Below are 16,306 nucleotides of genomic sequence, written 5' to 3'. Positions count from 1 at the left end.
GGATGGGAGCTTCTCTTCTTTGCTCTCCAAGAAGAGAGATCGCGGCCAAGGAAGCTCTGTCCCACTTTTGTACTAGGAAAGGCCAGAGCATCCTGCTTTCTGTCTGAAAAGAGAACTTACCCTCCTGCTGCGGGGAGAGCAGGCAATCAGATGTCTGCTTAGGTGTGGCGAACAGGAGAAAATGTGGGAATGCAATGGTAAATACTCTATTTATACATGGGAATGTATACTCCACTTAATACATGGTAAATACTGCATTTTCCAAGCCAGCAGGCTGGTGGGGACTACCTAATCCTGGGGCTCCTTGATATCCCCTCCCAACAGAAAAGGCTTCCCACTGGTTTGTGAAATCCTTGGGCATCCCACGAGCATCCCACCTTCCTGGCACCTCTGCCAAGCCTTTCTGCTGGAGGTTCCTGGTTTCAAACCAAGGTCGTTTGCAGCCCTGGTAATTACTGTCACTACAGCAACATCACTGTGTTATGCAAAGAAAGTTAATCTAGATTCCTAGCACTCAATACATTAAATGATTGCAGACAACATCTGATGCTATCTGATGGGCACTCGTGCTCCCTGTCGTTAGGTTTACTCCAAGCAGGAATAAGCCTCAGCCAGATCATATCCTCCAAGATCTCGAGAATCTCCAGTGGCAATTACAGGCACAACCCCAGAGGTCTGAGTTTCTTTGGTGCCAGGTTACATACCTGAATACAAGTCCCAGTGCACTCCTTGCAAAGGCTGCAGGACAAAGCCCATCTGCTTGCTGGGATATGAGAGATCTTCGTAATGGGTTCCATTTTTTCAGGACATCCAATGCTAACCTGGCCATGAAACAGAAGACAAGTTGTAAATCCTGGCTTCCACCCCGAATCTCCCACAAGAGGGTATCTGTAGTAGTCTGAATGAGGGATCCATTTCCTATTTGTTATTTTTCAGGGTCATTTGTAAGCTGGAGAATAAAACCAAACCCCAAACCCAGAAACCAATTTGGGTGAAACGGAAGGGAAAATTTATGTCAGTGTTTCCTCTGAACTAAGTCCTCACCTGGCTGTTCCGGATGGGCACATGGAATGAGCTTTACCCTGCCCAGAGGTCTTGTGAATGCCCCCCACCTCTCTGCCCTTGCACCCCACTTCTGTGTCCTCCCTTAATAGGGTGCCCCATGGCTGCTAATAAAACACACAGCCTGGCGACCAACCAGTATCACAGCTCCGACCCAAACTGGACTTGTTATTTACACCATTAATGAACATCCTGGGCTGAGACTTGAAACCAGCTCCGTACCCACGCGCCTGTCAACAGGAGGTTGGGAAACATCTTACTTCAGGTATCCATAAGGCACAGCTAACGTGGACCCATTTCGTCCCGCTCCGGGTGGGCTTCAGGGCTCCCCCCCTCTTCGGGCACAGTAGACACTTTGGCTGAACCCCAAGGGCGCAGGTCCGGCACAGCCAGCTCCCAATGGGCACCTTCAGGATGCCGTAGCACGCCTGTGCAGACACGAGGCAGGAGGGTTAGGGCATCTAAGAGCAGGAAAAGCATCGTCCCACACCCCCTCCTTTGCTCCCACCTTTTTCACTACCGCTGGCTTACTGCTACTGCATCTGGGCATCCTAATGCACAGCAGATGTAAAACAGCTCCGCAGTCACTGACAGCGAGGTTAAGCTCTTCCTTCGCTGCTACCTTCCCTATTTTCACATGGATACTCATGCTGGATCACTATGTCCTGGGTTTTAACCAAAAGCTAAGTGTAAAAACGTGCTGTGTATCATGCCAAGCATCCTCCCGGCTCTAGGTCTGGGGTGGGCAACCCGGCTGCTCCAACACCAGCAGCTCTGCTCTGTGGACAAAGCCTGTTTCTAAACAGCTACCAGACCCACAACAACTCAGAGGAGTAAGAAATGCCATGTGGAGAAACCTCTGAGGCAGCTGAGGGCTGAAAAGCCACAACCCTATGATTGAGAAAGATGGCCACACTGGTTACACCCCAACACAGCCTGGAGGGGAAGTGAAAATAACTACAGAAAGGTAAAAAGGGGAAAGCGATAGTCACAAATACAAATCAGAAAGGAGGAACCATAGAGGATAATAAATCTCAAGGACGCTAAATCTAAATGACACAAGAACAAGTCTACGGCCAAGAGAGTGGGAACTAAAGGACTCGGGTCACCCATGGGGCTCCCCGACCTGCTGAGATAGTGCAGGACACAGGGAAGCCAAAGTGTTTATAAATATTCCTCTTCCGTTCTTGGGGAAGAGACAAATGATAAACCCTATCCCATAGTGATGGTGATAAAATACTTTCCACTTCGGCTGTAACTCATGACAGTATTAAACAGCTACTCCTAAAAGCAGGCAGTTTTTAACCAGCAGGTCCCGGCAAGCTGCACTTGAAGGGTTTTCAGCGAGTGGCACACAACTGCCTCGGGCATAACGCCGGGCTGTGCCACTATTTTAAGCGAGGAGATGTAATTAAAACTAGATCTGTCTGCTCTGAATCCCTGCAGGAGGGAAGCGGGCAGGAAGGACCCAGTGCTGCCGGCTGGGAATGAGCCCAGGCATTTGTCAGCTCTGCTGCTTGAAGTTTACCCCCCCCAAAACCAGCTTTTCATCCTGCTGGAGGTCGGCGCCACTGCAAGTGACAGGGGCAGAGGGGGCACATGGAGATGCATGAGCGTGGGAAAAGCACATCCTCAGTCTTTACTGGCCAAGAACAGACTTTATAATGACAGGAAACCTGGAAGGGGACTTTTCGCAAGGAGAGGCAGGGACAGGCCAAGGGGAATGGCTTTAACCTGCCAGAGGGGAGACTGAGATGAGCTCTTAGGCAGAAGCTCTTCCCTGTGAGGGTGCTGAGGCGCTGGCACAGGGTGCCCAGAGAAGCTGTGGCTGCCCCATCCCTGGCAGTGTTCAAGGCCAGGTTGGACACAGGGGCTTGGAGCAAGCTGCTCCAGTGGAAGGGGTCCCTGCCTGTGGCAGGGGGTTGGAACCGGATGAGCTTTAAGGTCCCTTCCAACACAAACCAGTCTGGGATTCTGTGACTTTTCGCTGTCCCAAAGCACAAACAGACTCAAGACAGTGATTTCCAAGGGGAAAAAGCCACTTCATTGAAAGATTATTGGGATAACAAGGTATTAAGGCAGGTAATATTGTTGTTGTGAGTGTACATGGTTCATAGAGCCCTAACTGTGTGCTTCACAGCACCTCCAAGTCTGAGGGATAAACCATTTCTGTAACAGAGTTCTATAAACCATGTGATTTAGTACCAAACACAAAGCAGCCTGGTATGTACTGTCAGGAGAATAAACTGGCAGACTGAGCTCAAAGTCGAGGGGCAAGCAGGAATTATGACCACTTGTGCATCTCTAGCAGAGTCTTGGCTCTCGGTTCTTTACTCCTGGAGGTTTTAGAGCAGCTGAAGGTGCAGTTCTGCTCCTAGGAGCAAATACTACAGGGTTTCTGACCTGGACAAGGAGTGCTTCTAGATACAGGGTGGGTTATCAGCTAAACACGCTCTCCCAGTCCAGCACCAGCCAGAAGGTGCTGGGGGAATATGGAACCAGAGCAATGCTGAGTAGGAGCAGAGAAGCTATTTTTATTGCTGTGCCTGTCACGGGTGCAACATCACTGAGAAAGGGATGCTAAAAACCAGGGAGGATGCTGAGCCACAGGAAAGCTGTGTGGTGCATGCAACAGAGGGAGGGCTTGGCCACGTCCTCACACCAGGGAGTGGGAGTTCAGTAATGACAGGACCCTGCACAGTGGCTGGAAGCTGGAGATGGCTCATTCCCGTGCTAAAGAGAAGTGTGATGTTGCCACCGTGACAGCGGCGAACCACGACGATTTAGCAGCAGGGGGGAAGATTCCTCCTCACTGAAGATTTGGAGATGCAGATTGCATGTGCTTACTAGAAGCTACGCTTCACAGGAATTAATTAATAGCAAGGCTCGTGGCTTGCGTTACGCAGATGAGATGTTTACAACCATACCTTCCGGCACCATCACCTACCAACGTGTGTCTGAGCGCAACCCTGCCTCTGCCCCTTCCCCATGGGATGCAGGAGGATGAATCATGGTTCTGGCTGCTTCCTATGGGACCCCCAGCTGCCCTCCTCAGTTGGGAAAGCATCATCCCCAGCAGGTTTTGCATGTGGGGCTGACAGAGGCATGGGGCAGGTTAGGTGAGAAACGTGATGCCACGTAACATCCCACGCTGTGGCTCTGGACTTTGTGGCTTAGGGTGCAAATTGGGGCAGAGATTAAATCACAGGCAGCTTATGGGCTGGCATCAGGCTTAGGGCTGGACTCTGCTCCCTGAAAACAATGGAAAATCCCCCTTTTCCTTCGACAGCCTTGAAATCCAGCCTGCTGCATCCCCTTCGGACAGCCAGGGTCCATAGGTCCCCATGACACCCCATGCATGCTGACCACCTCCCTGTGAGCCTCTGCCCACCCGCAGGTGTCAGCTCACAGCCTGACACTGCAACCTGGGCTTGTTAAAAACCCAACCCCAACCAAACATCACCCAACCCCAAGCCTGAATCATGCTGGCATTTTGTGGAATCTGATTCACTGATGGAAACCATTCAAAACACCCACCTCCCGCAACTATAGATATCTCCAGTGCTCTCCCACCTCCAGGAAGCGCTGATGGAAACGCTGCCCAAAAGATGAGCAAACGGCCCTCTTCAGAGGAACAAAAACCCCTTCATGCAGAGGGTGAAGCCCAGGAGCTGCTGCTGCCATCCCAGCATCACAAGCAGCAAAACCTCCCTGGACCCACGGGGGACCCAGGGGACCCTCACACGGATGCCTTCCCCTTGTCAAGGTTTCCCCCAGCGCAGGCTCCCCCCGGAAAGGCACGAAGCATTTGCATTCAGATCTAAAAATGAAGTTATTTCCCTGCAGGCAGCACAATCAACTGAAACCCTACCCTCCTCTCGCAGGGAGGATGGGGCAGAAACCCTGCGATGAGAAACAGTGCTCGTGGAGCTGGCAGGTCCTGCTAGCCCCGTGTTATGCTGTGGGAGAGGAAGAGGTTGGAGGTCTGTGCATGCCCATCCCTCCTGAGAGCAGGGTGATTGTGGGGCTGCAGACCCACATCCTTCCAATCCCAGCACATGGTGCTGGTTACCCCTGGGTGCTAAAGATCTCACTGCAGCTTAATAAAGAAAATGGGATAAAGAAGAAGAGGAGGAGGCATGAAATAAAATATGACAGAGATCAGAGAATAAGGAAGAGGGGCAAAGCAGGAGGCTGCTCTCAGTCTCTATGGGCATTTACAGAGGGTTGGGGCTAAGAAACTAAGCAAAGCAAGCATGCTGCCTGTCAGCTATCTGAGACCTCCTTGCTCCACCAGAAACACACTGGGAACCCAGCAGAAAAGCCTACCAGAGAACTACAGCTCAGGGTAACGGGAGCGCTGGGAATGGGAGGAACCCAGAGGAGCAACAGAATCCCAGATGGGTTTGGGATAGAAGGGACCTTCGACCTCCTCCAGCTCCAACCCCCGCCACGGGCAGGGACCCCTTCCACTGGAGCAGCTTGCTCCAAGCCCCTGTGTCCAACCTGGCCTTGAACACTGCCAGGGATGGGGCAGCCACAGCTTCTCTGGGCACCCTGTGCCAGCGCCTCAGCACCCTCACAGGGCAGAGCTTCTGCCTAAGAGCTCATCTCAGTCTCCCCTCTGGCAGGTTAAAGCCATTCCCCTTGGCCTGTCCCTCCAGGCCCTTGTCCAAAGCCCCTCTCCATACAGCATCACGCCGTGCAGACAGCCCAATCCTGCTGCTCTCAGCTCACCTGGTGCACGCAGACATTGCACTTGTCACAAAACACCATCTCGTTGCCGTCCTCCCCCTCCGGCGAGCGGCACACGTCGCACACCACGTCCTCGTCGTACTCGATGCCCAAGCCCTCCTCGGTTTCGATGGCGATGTTCATGTTCTCATAGCACATGGTCTCCAGCTCCTCCAGCACTCGCTCCAGGGTGATCTCATCCAGCTCGGGCTTTTCTGCAAGGCAGAAGGCAGAGGAAGTTAGGGATGCAGCTCCGGTGCCTTCAGGGAGCGCTTTCCAAAGGGCTGAGCATCTCAGATTGCAACTCAAGAGGCAAATCCACGGCGATGGTAAGAGCAGCGATTCAGAAAACGGCTGCTCCGAACTCAGGATGCAGTTTATATTTCATAGACAGTAACAAAATATTGCTGCTGGCTGAGAGGAAAGAAACCCATTCAGCTGAAGCAATGCGGATAATTAGGGCTGACAGTTCCAGTGTTCAAGGAGACAAGTTCTGCAAAGATGCTTTCTGCAGCGAGGGCTCGGACAAGCTTTGGCAACACAAAGTCAATGCTTTAATTGTGAAGACTGAAAATTGACCTTTTTGAGGCAAATTAAACAGAACTGTGAAAGGGAAGCCAAAGGCGGACACTGAGAACAAAGGGGTTTATTCCTGCTTGGGTTTAGCAGCACCAGAAGGACAGACCCAGGCAATGGTGGGCTCAGATCTGCTGTGGTGTCTTTTAGTCCCCCTATACCAGTATCTTGCATGGAAAGAAGTGGCAGAGGTGCTTCACCAGAGCTTTCTCTACAGTGATAACCAGGAACACAAGGCAATAACCAGGAGAGGCTTCTTCAGAGCAGCAGCCTCCAGCAGTGGGATACCTCGATACCATTACAGGGGGATGCTGCTGCTTGATGCTTGGCAGCACCAAACCACTGCTGCAAATACGCAGCCTCTCACCTGCACATGGAGCTCCTGTTGCCACACACACAATGTGAGGTCACTCCAGGTAAAGGAAACAAAGAGGGGAGAAAATCTGGCAGCAGCGAGAGAAAGGTTCTGTGCGAGGGGTAAGAGGCAGAGTCCTCACCGCACCCCATCTCCCCATGAGCAGTATTTCATCACTGGAGATGATTACATAGAGATGGGAATGGAGATATAGCAGGACGCAATACAAAACACTTAAGCTTTGTATTTCAGTTGTGTGTATTATCCATGATGACGGCCAGGATACTCCAGTATGCAGCAGGCAGTGCAGGAGCCCGACCCGCGCTGCTGTTCACCTTTCTTGTTGCAAGGCAACGGGAGAAAATACCTCATTTATGAGCAGAGAAGAGGAAAAAAAGGCTTGAGGAAATAGCAATGCGAAGCAGTTATTTCACGGAGAAATTTGCCATGTTGGGCATCTCTGGAGCCACAGTGTGATACCCCCATCCTGGGCTGAACCCTGGGGCTATGAGAGGTCCATGGAGCTGGGGAACGAGGGGGTCCCGGGCAGCAGTCCCAGCACCTCTGGTTGGATGGGGCTGGCAGGGCTGCACCTTTCCCTTATGGCCATGGACTGGCTGAAAAGTCTCTGTCAAGGGGGAAAGCAACCCGCAGGGGAGCTCGGCGAGCAGGCGCACCACTGCCTGCCTGCTTCTGCTCTTCCCCAGTGTTTCGCATTGGCACGGGTTCCCTTGGCTTGACAAGTCTCTGCAAACATCTAGCCTGGCATTTTACATGTCTCTGTCGAGTCTGAGATACCATCTAAGACAGACAACACTGTTCCCTATCGCAGCCCTTTCAAGCGCTGGGGCTGCTGTGCCGCAACACGCCGAGGAGCCTGCCGATACCTGTTTGATTCCCAAGGGGCCCTGGCGATGGGCGCGGGATCTCTGCATGGCTCCAGGCTGGCACTGGCTGCCTGGGAGCTCGGTGATGAAGCATCATGTGCTGGCACGGTGGCACAGCAAGATCCATGCAGCAGAGCCCGGATGGAGCCACCAGTTTGCTCGTGGCATTGCGCCGGTTGGATGCAACATGGCAGGGAGTGGGTTATAGGTAAAGCCAGGGCATTATTTTTGCCTTAATGGTGTCCCTCTATAAACACATCACCTAAGTTGAAGTTGCTCTATGGAGAGCCACAAGCCATGACTCTAAGCCCAATCAGAATATACTCCTCTGGGTCACTGTTTCACATCTGTGACTACGATCCCAGGCACCAGAGCATCAGCCTGGAGTTATTCCCTTTCTCCCAACATTCCAGCCGCTGCTCTCTCTGCTATTCTGGAAAGCACAATGATCATTAAAGTGCTCCCAGTGCCTTTCCCCACACTTTCCAGAGCCACCCTGTGAGGAGGGAAAAGAGCAGGCAGAGCACCGGCAACTGCACGCAGCACGAGGAAGGAAAGGGAGGGAGGTTTCCACAGGAATCATGACCCTGACCTGCCTGCAGGGCTGGGATCGTGCTGGCATCACCACTGTTCCTGTTCACCTCGAGTGGAAAGAACCGGCTCCCATCCCATCTCCGGCACTTTCCATCCACAGCGATGCGCTGCATCTCCAGCTCAACCCTGGTGAGAAACTGATCCTGAAACACACCCTGGAGCACCACCAGCACCCCAGTGAGGTTTCCTCATCAGCCCACATGCAATGGAGTTGCTATACCACTACATGCAGATATATAGATCTCTCCCCTCCCTCACACACACACACACACACATGCTCTCACACTCCATTTAGATGTAATTACATCAGGAATCCGTTTGCCAAGCACCATTCAGAATACCTCGGAGCTTATTGAACTGACAATTGCACTGGATGGGGATGAAGCGATTAATCGTTTATGAAACACTAAACAACGGGGCCTGGGGGTGAAGTGCTTTTTCCATTTGTGCTCCATTTATCTCCTTCTGTATCATTTAAAGTTTGTGCGATTAAACTCCATTCATAAAACTGTCATCTTTTTGGCTGTGAAAACGCTCTCGGTATCGATTGCGGACAACCAAATAGGAAACCCCAAGAAACACTCCACCACAACACTCCCTGTGTACTGTACAAGTGACACCGATGTTGTCCCCAGGGAAGGATAAGCCAAGATCCAGATACCGATCTTGGCTACAATGAATAAATCCAATGATGTCAATGGGGTAAGTCATGTTTGAGACCATCATCAGGACCGTGGACGCTACGTGCTGACCAAGAGAGAGGTATTTTTACCTGGTTAAGGTACACCAAGCTCTTGTATGAAAAGCTGTATTCAAAACACAGGAGTAAAAGGCTCCGTGTCCCATCACCCCTTCCAGGAGGCCACCCATACCCTCTCCCCATTAACACTTAAGCGTGTTAGTGATGATCTCCTTTATCCCAAAGGAGCTGGGATCATTGGCTGGCACCAGGTCTGGGAGAACCACCAGGCACATTCCTTTACACAACGCTGCCCTCCGTTATAATTACTCCTGTAATATCGCAATTTATGTGGCATGAAGGAGCAATATTCTTCTGCTAAATGAATTCTCAGCTACTCCTTCTCACAGCGCGAGCCGATTCACTGCACAGGGGGGAAAAAACCAGCTGAAGAGGCACCCTTCACAAAAGGGAGACCTATTCCTGACTCACGTGTGTACCACTAAAAGCAATTTACTGAAACAATAAATCCTTTTATGCTGGGGACGATACCTGGAGATAAAACAGCTCATGAACAAACAGTCATCAGCACCGCAGGCTGGTTCACAAGCTATAAGCCTTGGAGTCTGCTTTTCAGTATACAGAAACAAGCAAAATTACTGGGTTTAAATAAAGGAAAGCACTCGTCAGATGATGCAGGCTTGTCTCTTAGTCTTTGAAAAACTGAGAGTGAGAGGATGCCAGGTCCCTGATGGGGTGTTCAGACCCAGCACACAGGCTCCTAAGATCTCCTTCCAGCTCACTCAGGGTCACTTCAAACCTGCTTCCTTCAGCTTCTGCCCCTGCAAAGAGGATTCTTCCCCCTTGGAGACTGAGAGAATGAAAGCAACCCAAACATAAAAGTCACTGGTTAGATGCTGAACTGAGTGTAGGCACTGCTGTGCACAAGGATGCTTTGGGAGAAGCATGACTTGCCTCTGAATAAGGCACCCATGGGGACCCCAGCTACCCCTGCCCTAGCCTGGGTGCTCCCTCAGGCATCCCAATAGGTCAGGGGATGACAGCCAACCACCCCAACACCACACGAGGCCATGTGGGACTCAGCTACCTCTAACCCATCACCTGCAGGCACGCAATGCTTGGGAGATGAGGCTACATTAATCTTTTATCCACGTTATTTATAACAGACTCCTAATGTCGAGCGTGACCGACAAAGCAACCAGCGACACGCAACCAGTGCAAGAGGAGCATCAGCAGTGAAACTTCCAGATATTTTGTTACAAACAGCCTGCTAATGCACTTAAAAGATTTACAGAAACCAATTATCACCCTTTCTGCCACCCACCGACATCAATTATTGCTCAAATTTAAGATGATGATGACAGAATATTTTAGAAGCCACTTTCTAAGCCGCTGTCTCTCTCTCTCCAGCGATGCTCGGCACTGACAGAGCTGTCCTGGAGCACTTGTGATGAAAGCCTCCTCGCTCCATCCAGCAGCAGAACTCTGAATATCATTGGGAACGACTGCAATTACTGCGAGGAATTTATGGAAATAGCAAAAAGCGATGACTTGACATAAAGACTGTGCTGAAAAACGTGGAGGCAAAACGTCTAAAGCGTCTCCCACTCATCTCCAACCCTGATCTGTATGTTAATACATAGCCTTCATGCAATTAATATGTTAATCCGTACATTAATTGGAACCAGATGAGCTTTAAAGGTCCCTTCCAACCCAAACCGTTCTATAATTAACCTATACACAACTTTCCTGCTTACCTGTTTCTATAAGGAGTTCATCACAGAATGGTTTGGGTTGGAAGAGATCTTGAAGATCATCTGGTTCCAACCCCCCTGCTATGGGCAGTTAAATAAGAGACAAATGAGCTCAGTTTCCCCTTCCAGAGGCCTGTGGTGTTTTCATCTCTGCCAACAACTTTAAGGAAATGCCACCTGAAAATATTTATGGATTTCCTTAAAGATAAGCCTAAAAGCAAACATTACACAAAATTAGCCTGGATTATTTGCACCTGGATTCTTCTTCTTCTTCCTCCATTAAACTGGGGTACATAGCCCTACGTTAACAGCAACAACCCACCGGCAAGCACAAGCGTGGCACCTGCCTACGGGCAGCTCAGGCGAGTCCTCCTCCCATTGATACCCGCAGCACTAATCCAGATCAGCGTCGATGTAATTGAGAACAGCTTCCAGCCCTAAATCTGTTCTCAAGATACTTCCATGCTCTACATCGGTACCTCTATTAAATACATCTCTTGCTTGTAATATACCACCAAGTAGTGGGGGATTTGCTGCTTCATCTATCCACGCACCAAACCAGCCTGCTGCTGAAATGATTACTTGTGCAATGAGCTTATGATCTCAGTGAAGAATAGGGATTTCAGGCTACGCGCGGATGTTTGTTGTGGGCTGCAGCACAGACATGTTATAAAACAGCTCCAAACTGGCAGGATTTCTTCAAAACAACAACAAGAAGAATCCCAAACAAACAGACCCTGAATTATTAATGGGCTAAGCTTGCTCAAGGGATGAGCAGCAAGCAGGGTGAGCCTGGGTGCAGGGTACAGAGGAGAAGGTGGTGGAAAAGCCATTGCTGCGAGCGGTCCCTGATGGCTGTGGTCCGTGTGGGGGAAGACACTTGAAAAGGGGAAGGCGGGATGGGGGTTAAAGGAAACGGATCCCACTACAGAAAGGACAGACCTCCACACATCCTCCTGCCAGCCAGGGCTGGGGAGCATCCCCACAGGAAGGACAGCAGCCCCTGGATCCCCTGGGAAGGGGCTGCACCTCTGCCACCAGCACAGCACAGTGGGGAATTGCACCCAAAATCCTTCAAGTAATAGAACTTCAAACGATGGCTATTGGGGTAGCCCCATGCAGTGGGCATGGTGATGGGCACCCATGGGTGGGTTGTGGCTGTGTGGGGATAAGCTCTGCCTGGGGAGTGCCAATATGCTGCATCGGAGCTTCTCATACCCCAGAAGGATGCAGTAGGATGGGGCAGCCTTGGAAAGGGACTCCCAGCCCTACCGGGGGGGAAGCAGCCGCTCTCCTAGGAGTATATTTAACAGCAGCTTCTGCTCCGTTGAGCACATCTTTCCCAGCGTTACTCCACTGACTTTGGTTTATTCTACATCTACTTGACCAATCTCACCTCCGCCGAGGGAGGTATCATCTCATTAGCACACAGCCATATCTCAAGTATGCAGCGATGAATTCCCCCCGGAGCTTCAAAAGCAATACATGTGACCTTTGCATGTTCCTGCCATAAAATACCAGGAACACCTCCAGCTCCCAAGATAGAAGCTGTGGTGGGCATATGTGAGCAGCACACACCATATGGAGTAAGTCAAAGGGAATACTTGGAAACTTCGGCTCTGCCTTCAGCAAAATTGATTCCGGCAACAGTTTTAGCAATTCCTTGAGGATTTTCCGTGTGTTTGTGATCACTCCAAAAGGATCCTTCAGCCTCGGCCTCTGAAGTGTCTCAAGCCCCGCTCTTACAATAGCTTTGGATTTAGTGGAGATCGCAAAATAGAGCATAAAATGGTAATATAAAAACCGAAGACTTACAGCACGGCTGCTGTGTAAAAGGCAAGGCCTGTGCTGCCTGGGGTGCCGTGTACATAAATCTGGTTCAGGGTTCCATTCAGCCTCCTCCAGACCCACTTTTTTTACTACCTCGTATTGCAGCAGCAGCAAATAAAACATTCAGGCATGCTTAAATATTGATTCCACCTCTAGCACACACCAGTTCTTTAAACAGTGCGTTTCTACCCAGCACTCAGGCGTCTTACTGGGGGGGTTAAAACTATTTAAAGCTGGTTTACATGTAAGATGCTTGCTTTTAGGGGCAATTCCACCTAACTGGAAGAGGAGCCGAGAGCTGGAGCTATCTGGAGGTTTATCTGATCTCGGTGATAAAATTCCATCCCCGGGGTGACCTAAAAAGGACTGGAAAAGGCATGTGCTATGTGCTACATGGATCAACGCGGCGCTAACGGCAAAGCGAGAGGGATGATCTCATAGGTGTTTTCCAGCTCTCCTCCCCGCCGCTCCTCAGGAGCCAGTCAGGGATCAGGCTCCTTCTTTGTCACGAAATATTTTGGGAATGACACGTTGTGCCCCTGGACTGCCCAATGACAGCGGCTCAGCGAAACCCCAGCAGGAATTTAAACCTCGGCGTATCTCTGGAGGCTGGGAGATAACTCCGGACCTCTCTGAACAGGAGAGGCTGCAGTTCTCCACTTAAGTCACGTTAATGATCTCCGAGATTAGCAAAGCTGGCTTGGAAATCTCAGCATGTCACTAATGTCAAGGGCTTCCGGGAGAAAGCACTATTTATGGACTGCCTTCAGACCAACCGAGGCAGGCGGCAATCTTCTGCCTTGGGTGGTGAAGGGCACCCAAATCCCAGCCTCGCCGTGCCCAGCTGTATGGATTCTCCCATATGGGAAGCAGAGGGAGCAGAGCCCCTGCTGCAGCACACCCCAGGAGGTGAGCAGTGATAGATCCGTTGCAGCAGCTTCCCTCTACGAGCACCCAAACCCCATCACTTCCACGGGCAGGAAAATGCATTCCCCTAGAGAAGCCCAGGCAGTGCAGGTGATGTGTCCATGGTCCCACAGCCAAGAGCATCAGCACCCATCCCAGTCCCTACCTGGCAGACCCAGCTCCCCGCAGTGCCACGGTTGGGATATTAATCAATGCCACGTTTTCCCTTTCAAGTCACTGGAAAAAATGCACTAGCCCTCATCCTGCTCGGGAAGTCGCAGGGGCTGGGGGATGGATACCAGAATCCTTTAGGCTGAAGCCATATCCGCAGTGGATTTCACAGGCCAAACGCTGGTTTTCAAAGCTCCTTTCTCCCCAGCATATTTAAGGCTCAGTCAGTAATTATAGAGCTCTTTCAGCAACAGAGACAAGCTGGAGAATCAGCTGACGGGCAGCAAGGCTCCTTGCATTACCGCTGCTGAAATCCCCTGGGTTTGTTGTTACCATCTATAGTTGGTTATGGCAGGAGAGCTCAGGGGCTTTGTCAGGGACTATGGTCCCATCCAGCCTGGTGCTGTACGAACACCTAAGGACCACCCCTGAAAAAACTGACTGGCTGATCAATGGCATGGAGCCTGAGACAGAAAAATGCAGCTTGCTCAGAACTGCAGAGGGTCAGGGCCAAAAAGCATCGCCTGTATCCCAACACTGGGCTCAGGGTGATGCTCACCGGGATGCTGTGATGCCAGCCCACTCAGCACGTCTGCCAGGAGCAGGGATACCAGGGGCATATGGCTGTGGTGATGCTCAAGCTCCCCTCCAAATCCAAGATGCTCCCAAGGCAGTGCTGCTAGCAAGACCGCTTCTTCCCCAGCACACTCAAGTTTGGCACATGCCAGCCTGATGGTGATGTGCCACTAGGGATAGCCAGCTCCCATCTGTCATCCCTGTTCTGATGGCACCCCTCTCATCTCAACCTTCCTGTTATCCATTACCATAGGAGCTCCACAGCTGAAAGCCATTCAGGACACTGCACTGGTAACCTAATACTTTGAAGAAATACTAAAGCGAGGCAGATTTAACCCAACTGAGCTGGAGAGGCCAAACCTCTGCCTGCTGCCTTTCTAGAGACTTATGAAATACATACAAAGGGGAGTGGAGATAGAGACAACCCTTCTGTGAAGCCCAGAGACACCTCTGATGGCCACCCTGCTGTGGAAATGGTGAGGGAAATGCAGCAGGAGATGCAGTGAAAGCACAGTGGATTCAGAAGGATGTCCAGTGTGGTACAAGCTGGTTTCTTGATGCAAAAAGGGCAGCTCTACAGTGTCAGGAAGGGTAGATCCTCTGCAAGGTAGCTCAGCAGGACCAAGCCACTTGGCTTTGCCCAGGAGCACCCTCTGCTCTGCCCAAGGACTGCACTGTAGCTGCCAACATCTCAAAACCTGGCAGTGCTAATGACAGAGCAGAGGCTGCTAATGCAGGGCCACTTAATGAAGGCAAAGCTGACTGTCATTTGCTACTGATACTGGGGGCTCCATAACAACCGAGATTATGGGAAATCCAATACACAGAGTATATATAATAGGTAATGAGTCAAACTTTAAGAGCAGCCTCTACAACTTCCTCAAGGTCTCAGAGATCATGGCAACAAAACTTGGCTGTAAATCCTGAGTACCTCAGAAGAACAGAGGTCTTCTGCAACCCACATCAGCCAATGTGGTGACCAACTGAGCTCCTTTACGCTCCGAGCGAGCTCACTGAACTGGATCTTCCTGCAACCCCACTGAACCTGCTCCAGCTCTCAGGCTGCGAGGCTCAGCACAGCCTCCCTGTCTGCTCAAGCACTGATAACATACTTTGTCCCACCCTTGAAAGACCTTTGCAACGGGGAGTAATGCTTCATGTAGGCACGCTTCAGCCTTCACTGACCTCGCAAGGTGAATGGTTTATTGTGTTGCTGTTCTTACCTGCGTGGCAGCAGCCACACCACAGCAAGCCTTACCTAACAAGGACTGGAAAATCCCTGCACAGCCTGGCAGCACTACACACCCATGTGTCTGTGCCAACAGATCTGCCTAGCAGACCATGCTCAGCACTAGTGCCAATGGTCAAATTCCAAGTCCAGGTACTTGCACTCAAGCGAAAGGCACTAATGGATCTTAAGAATGTGCAGTGATGCAACAGCAGTGGTGCAGGCCACGTTACACTGTGATGCTTCAAGACACCTGGGAAAGAAGTGATATTTTAAGTAGGAAATCCTCTTTCTTTTGACTTTTTGACTCCCATCTGCCCAGCTGGCTACAGCTGGAGAAACATTGGAGCAATGCTTTCAGATCTGGCCAAAGGAAGAGGGGTCATGCTCAACACCCCCATCCTGACCAACACCTCCCGCAGTACGGATGCTCAGGGGTCAGTATGGGAGGTGATGATGATCATGAGTGATCTGGATCTATCAATTCTGCTGCACATCAGACCCCTGCTCCACAGCCCACACTGCACTGTTCTTACCATCATCTGGTTTACCCTGCTCTTCTTGCACCACATCCCTGTGTGAATAAGAAGCACTGAGATACACTCAAGGTCCAGTGCTGCAGCCATCCACACAATCTCTTTTGGAATGCCTTAGCAAAGATTTCTTCTTCAAGGCCTTTTGCTCCACACAATTACTTGAGAAGCCGGAATGCCCACTCTGGGATGCCCAGGCAAGGAGATAACAACAGCAACACTCACCCATCTCCTTGAGCTCCATATTAACAAGTTCCAACCAGCAAGCATCGAGCTCGTCCAGGTCGTAGCGGCTCACTCCTTGCAGGTAAGTCCTCGTAGCTTCCGAGATCTCAGAGCCAGGCAGGCTGCTTGGTGAAACCTGTGAAGGCGAGTTCTCCAGCTGGGGTATGATCCTGGA

The 16,306-nt window shown here is 51.0% G+C and overlaps 1 protein-coding gene across 2 annotated transcripts in view; it reads right to left on the bottom strand.

The window, feature by feature from the left end:
• Positions 1-16,306, bottom strand: part of JADE2 (jade family PHD finger 2) — a 75,762-nt gene that overhangs the window by 20,484 nt on the left and 38,972 nt on the right. For both annotated transcript variants that reach the window (XM_080626861.1, XM_080626862.1), the window contains exons 5-8: positions 16,132-16,301; positions 5,800-6,011; positions 1,323-1,490; positions 705-821 (exon numbers count right to left, since the gene is read on the bottom strand). In XM_080626861.1, the coding sequence (XP_080482987.1) occupies positions 705-821; positions 1,323-1,490; positions 5,800-6,011; positions 16,132-16,301 (667 nt within the window). The remainder of the gene's footprint in view (positions 1-704; positions 822-1,322; positions 1,491-5,799; positions 6,012-16,131; positions 16,302-16,306) is intronic.

Source organism: Psittacula echo (assembly GCF_963264785.1).
Source record: "Psittacula echo genome assembly, chromosome: 11".
Lineage (NCBI taxonomy): Eukaryota > Metazoa > Chordata > Aves > Psittaciformes > Psittacidae > Psittacula > Psittacula echo.
Note: the sequence above shows the minus strand (reverse complement) of the source record. Positions and strands in the feature narration are given on the sequence as shown.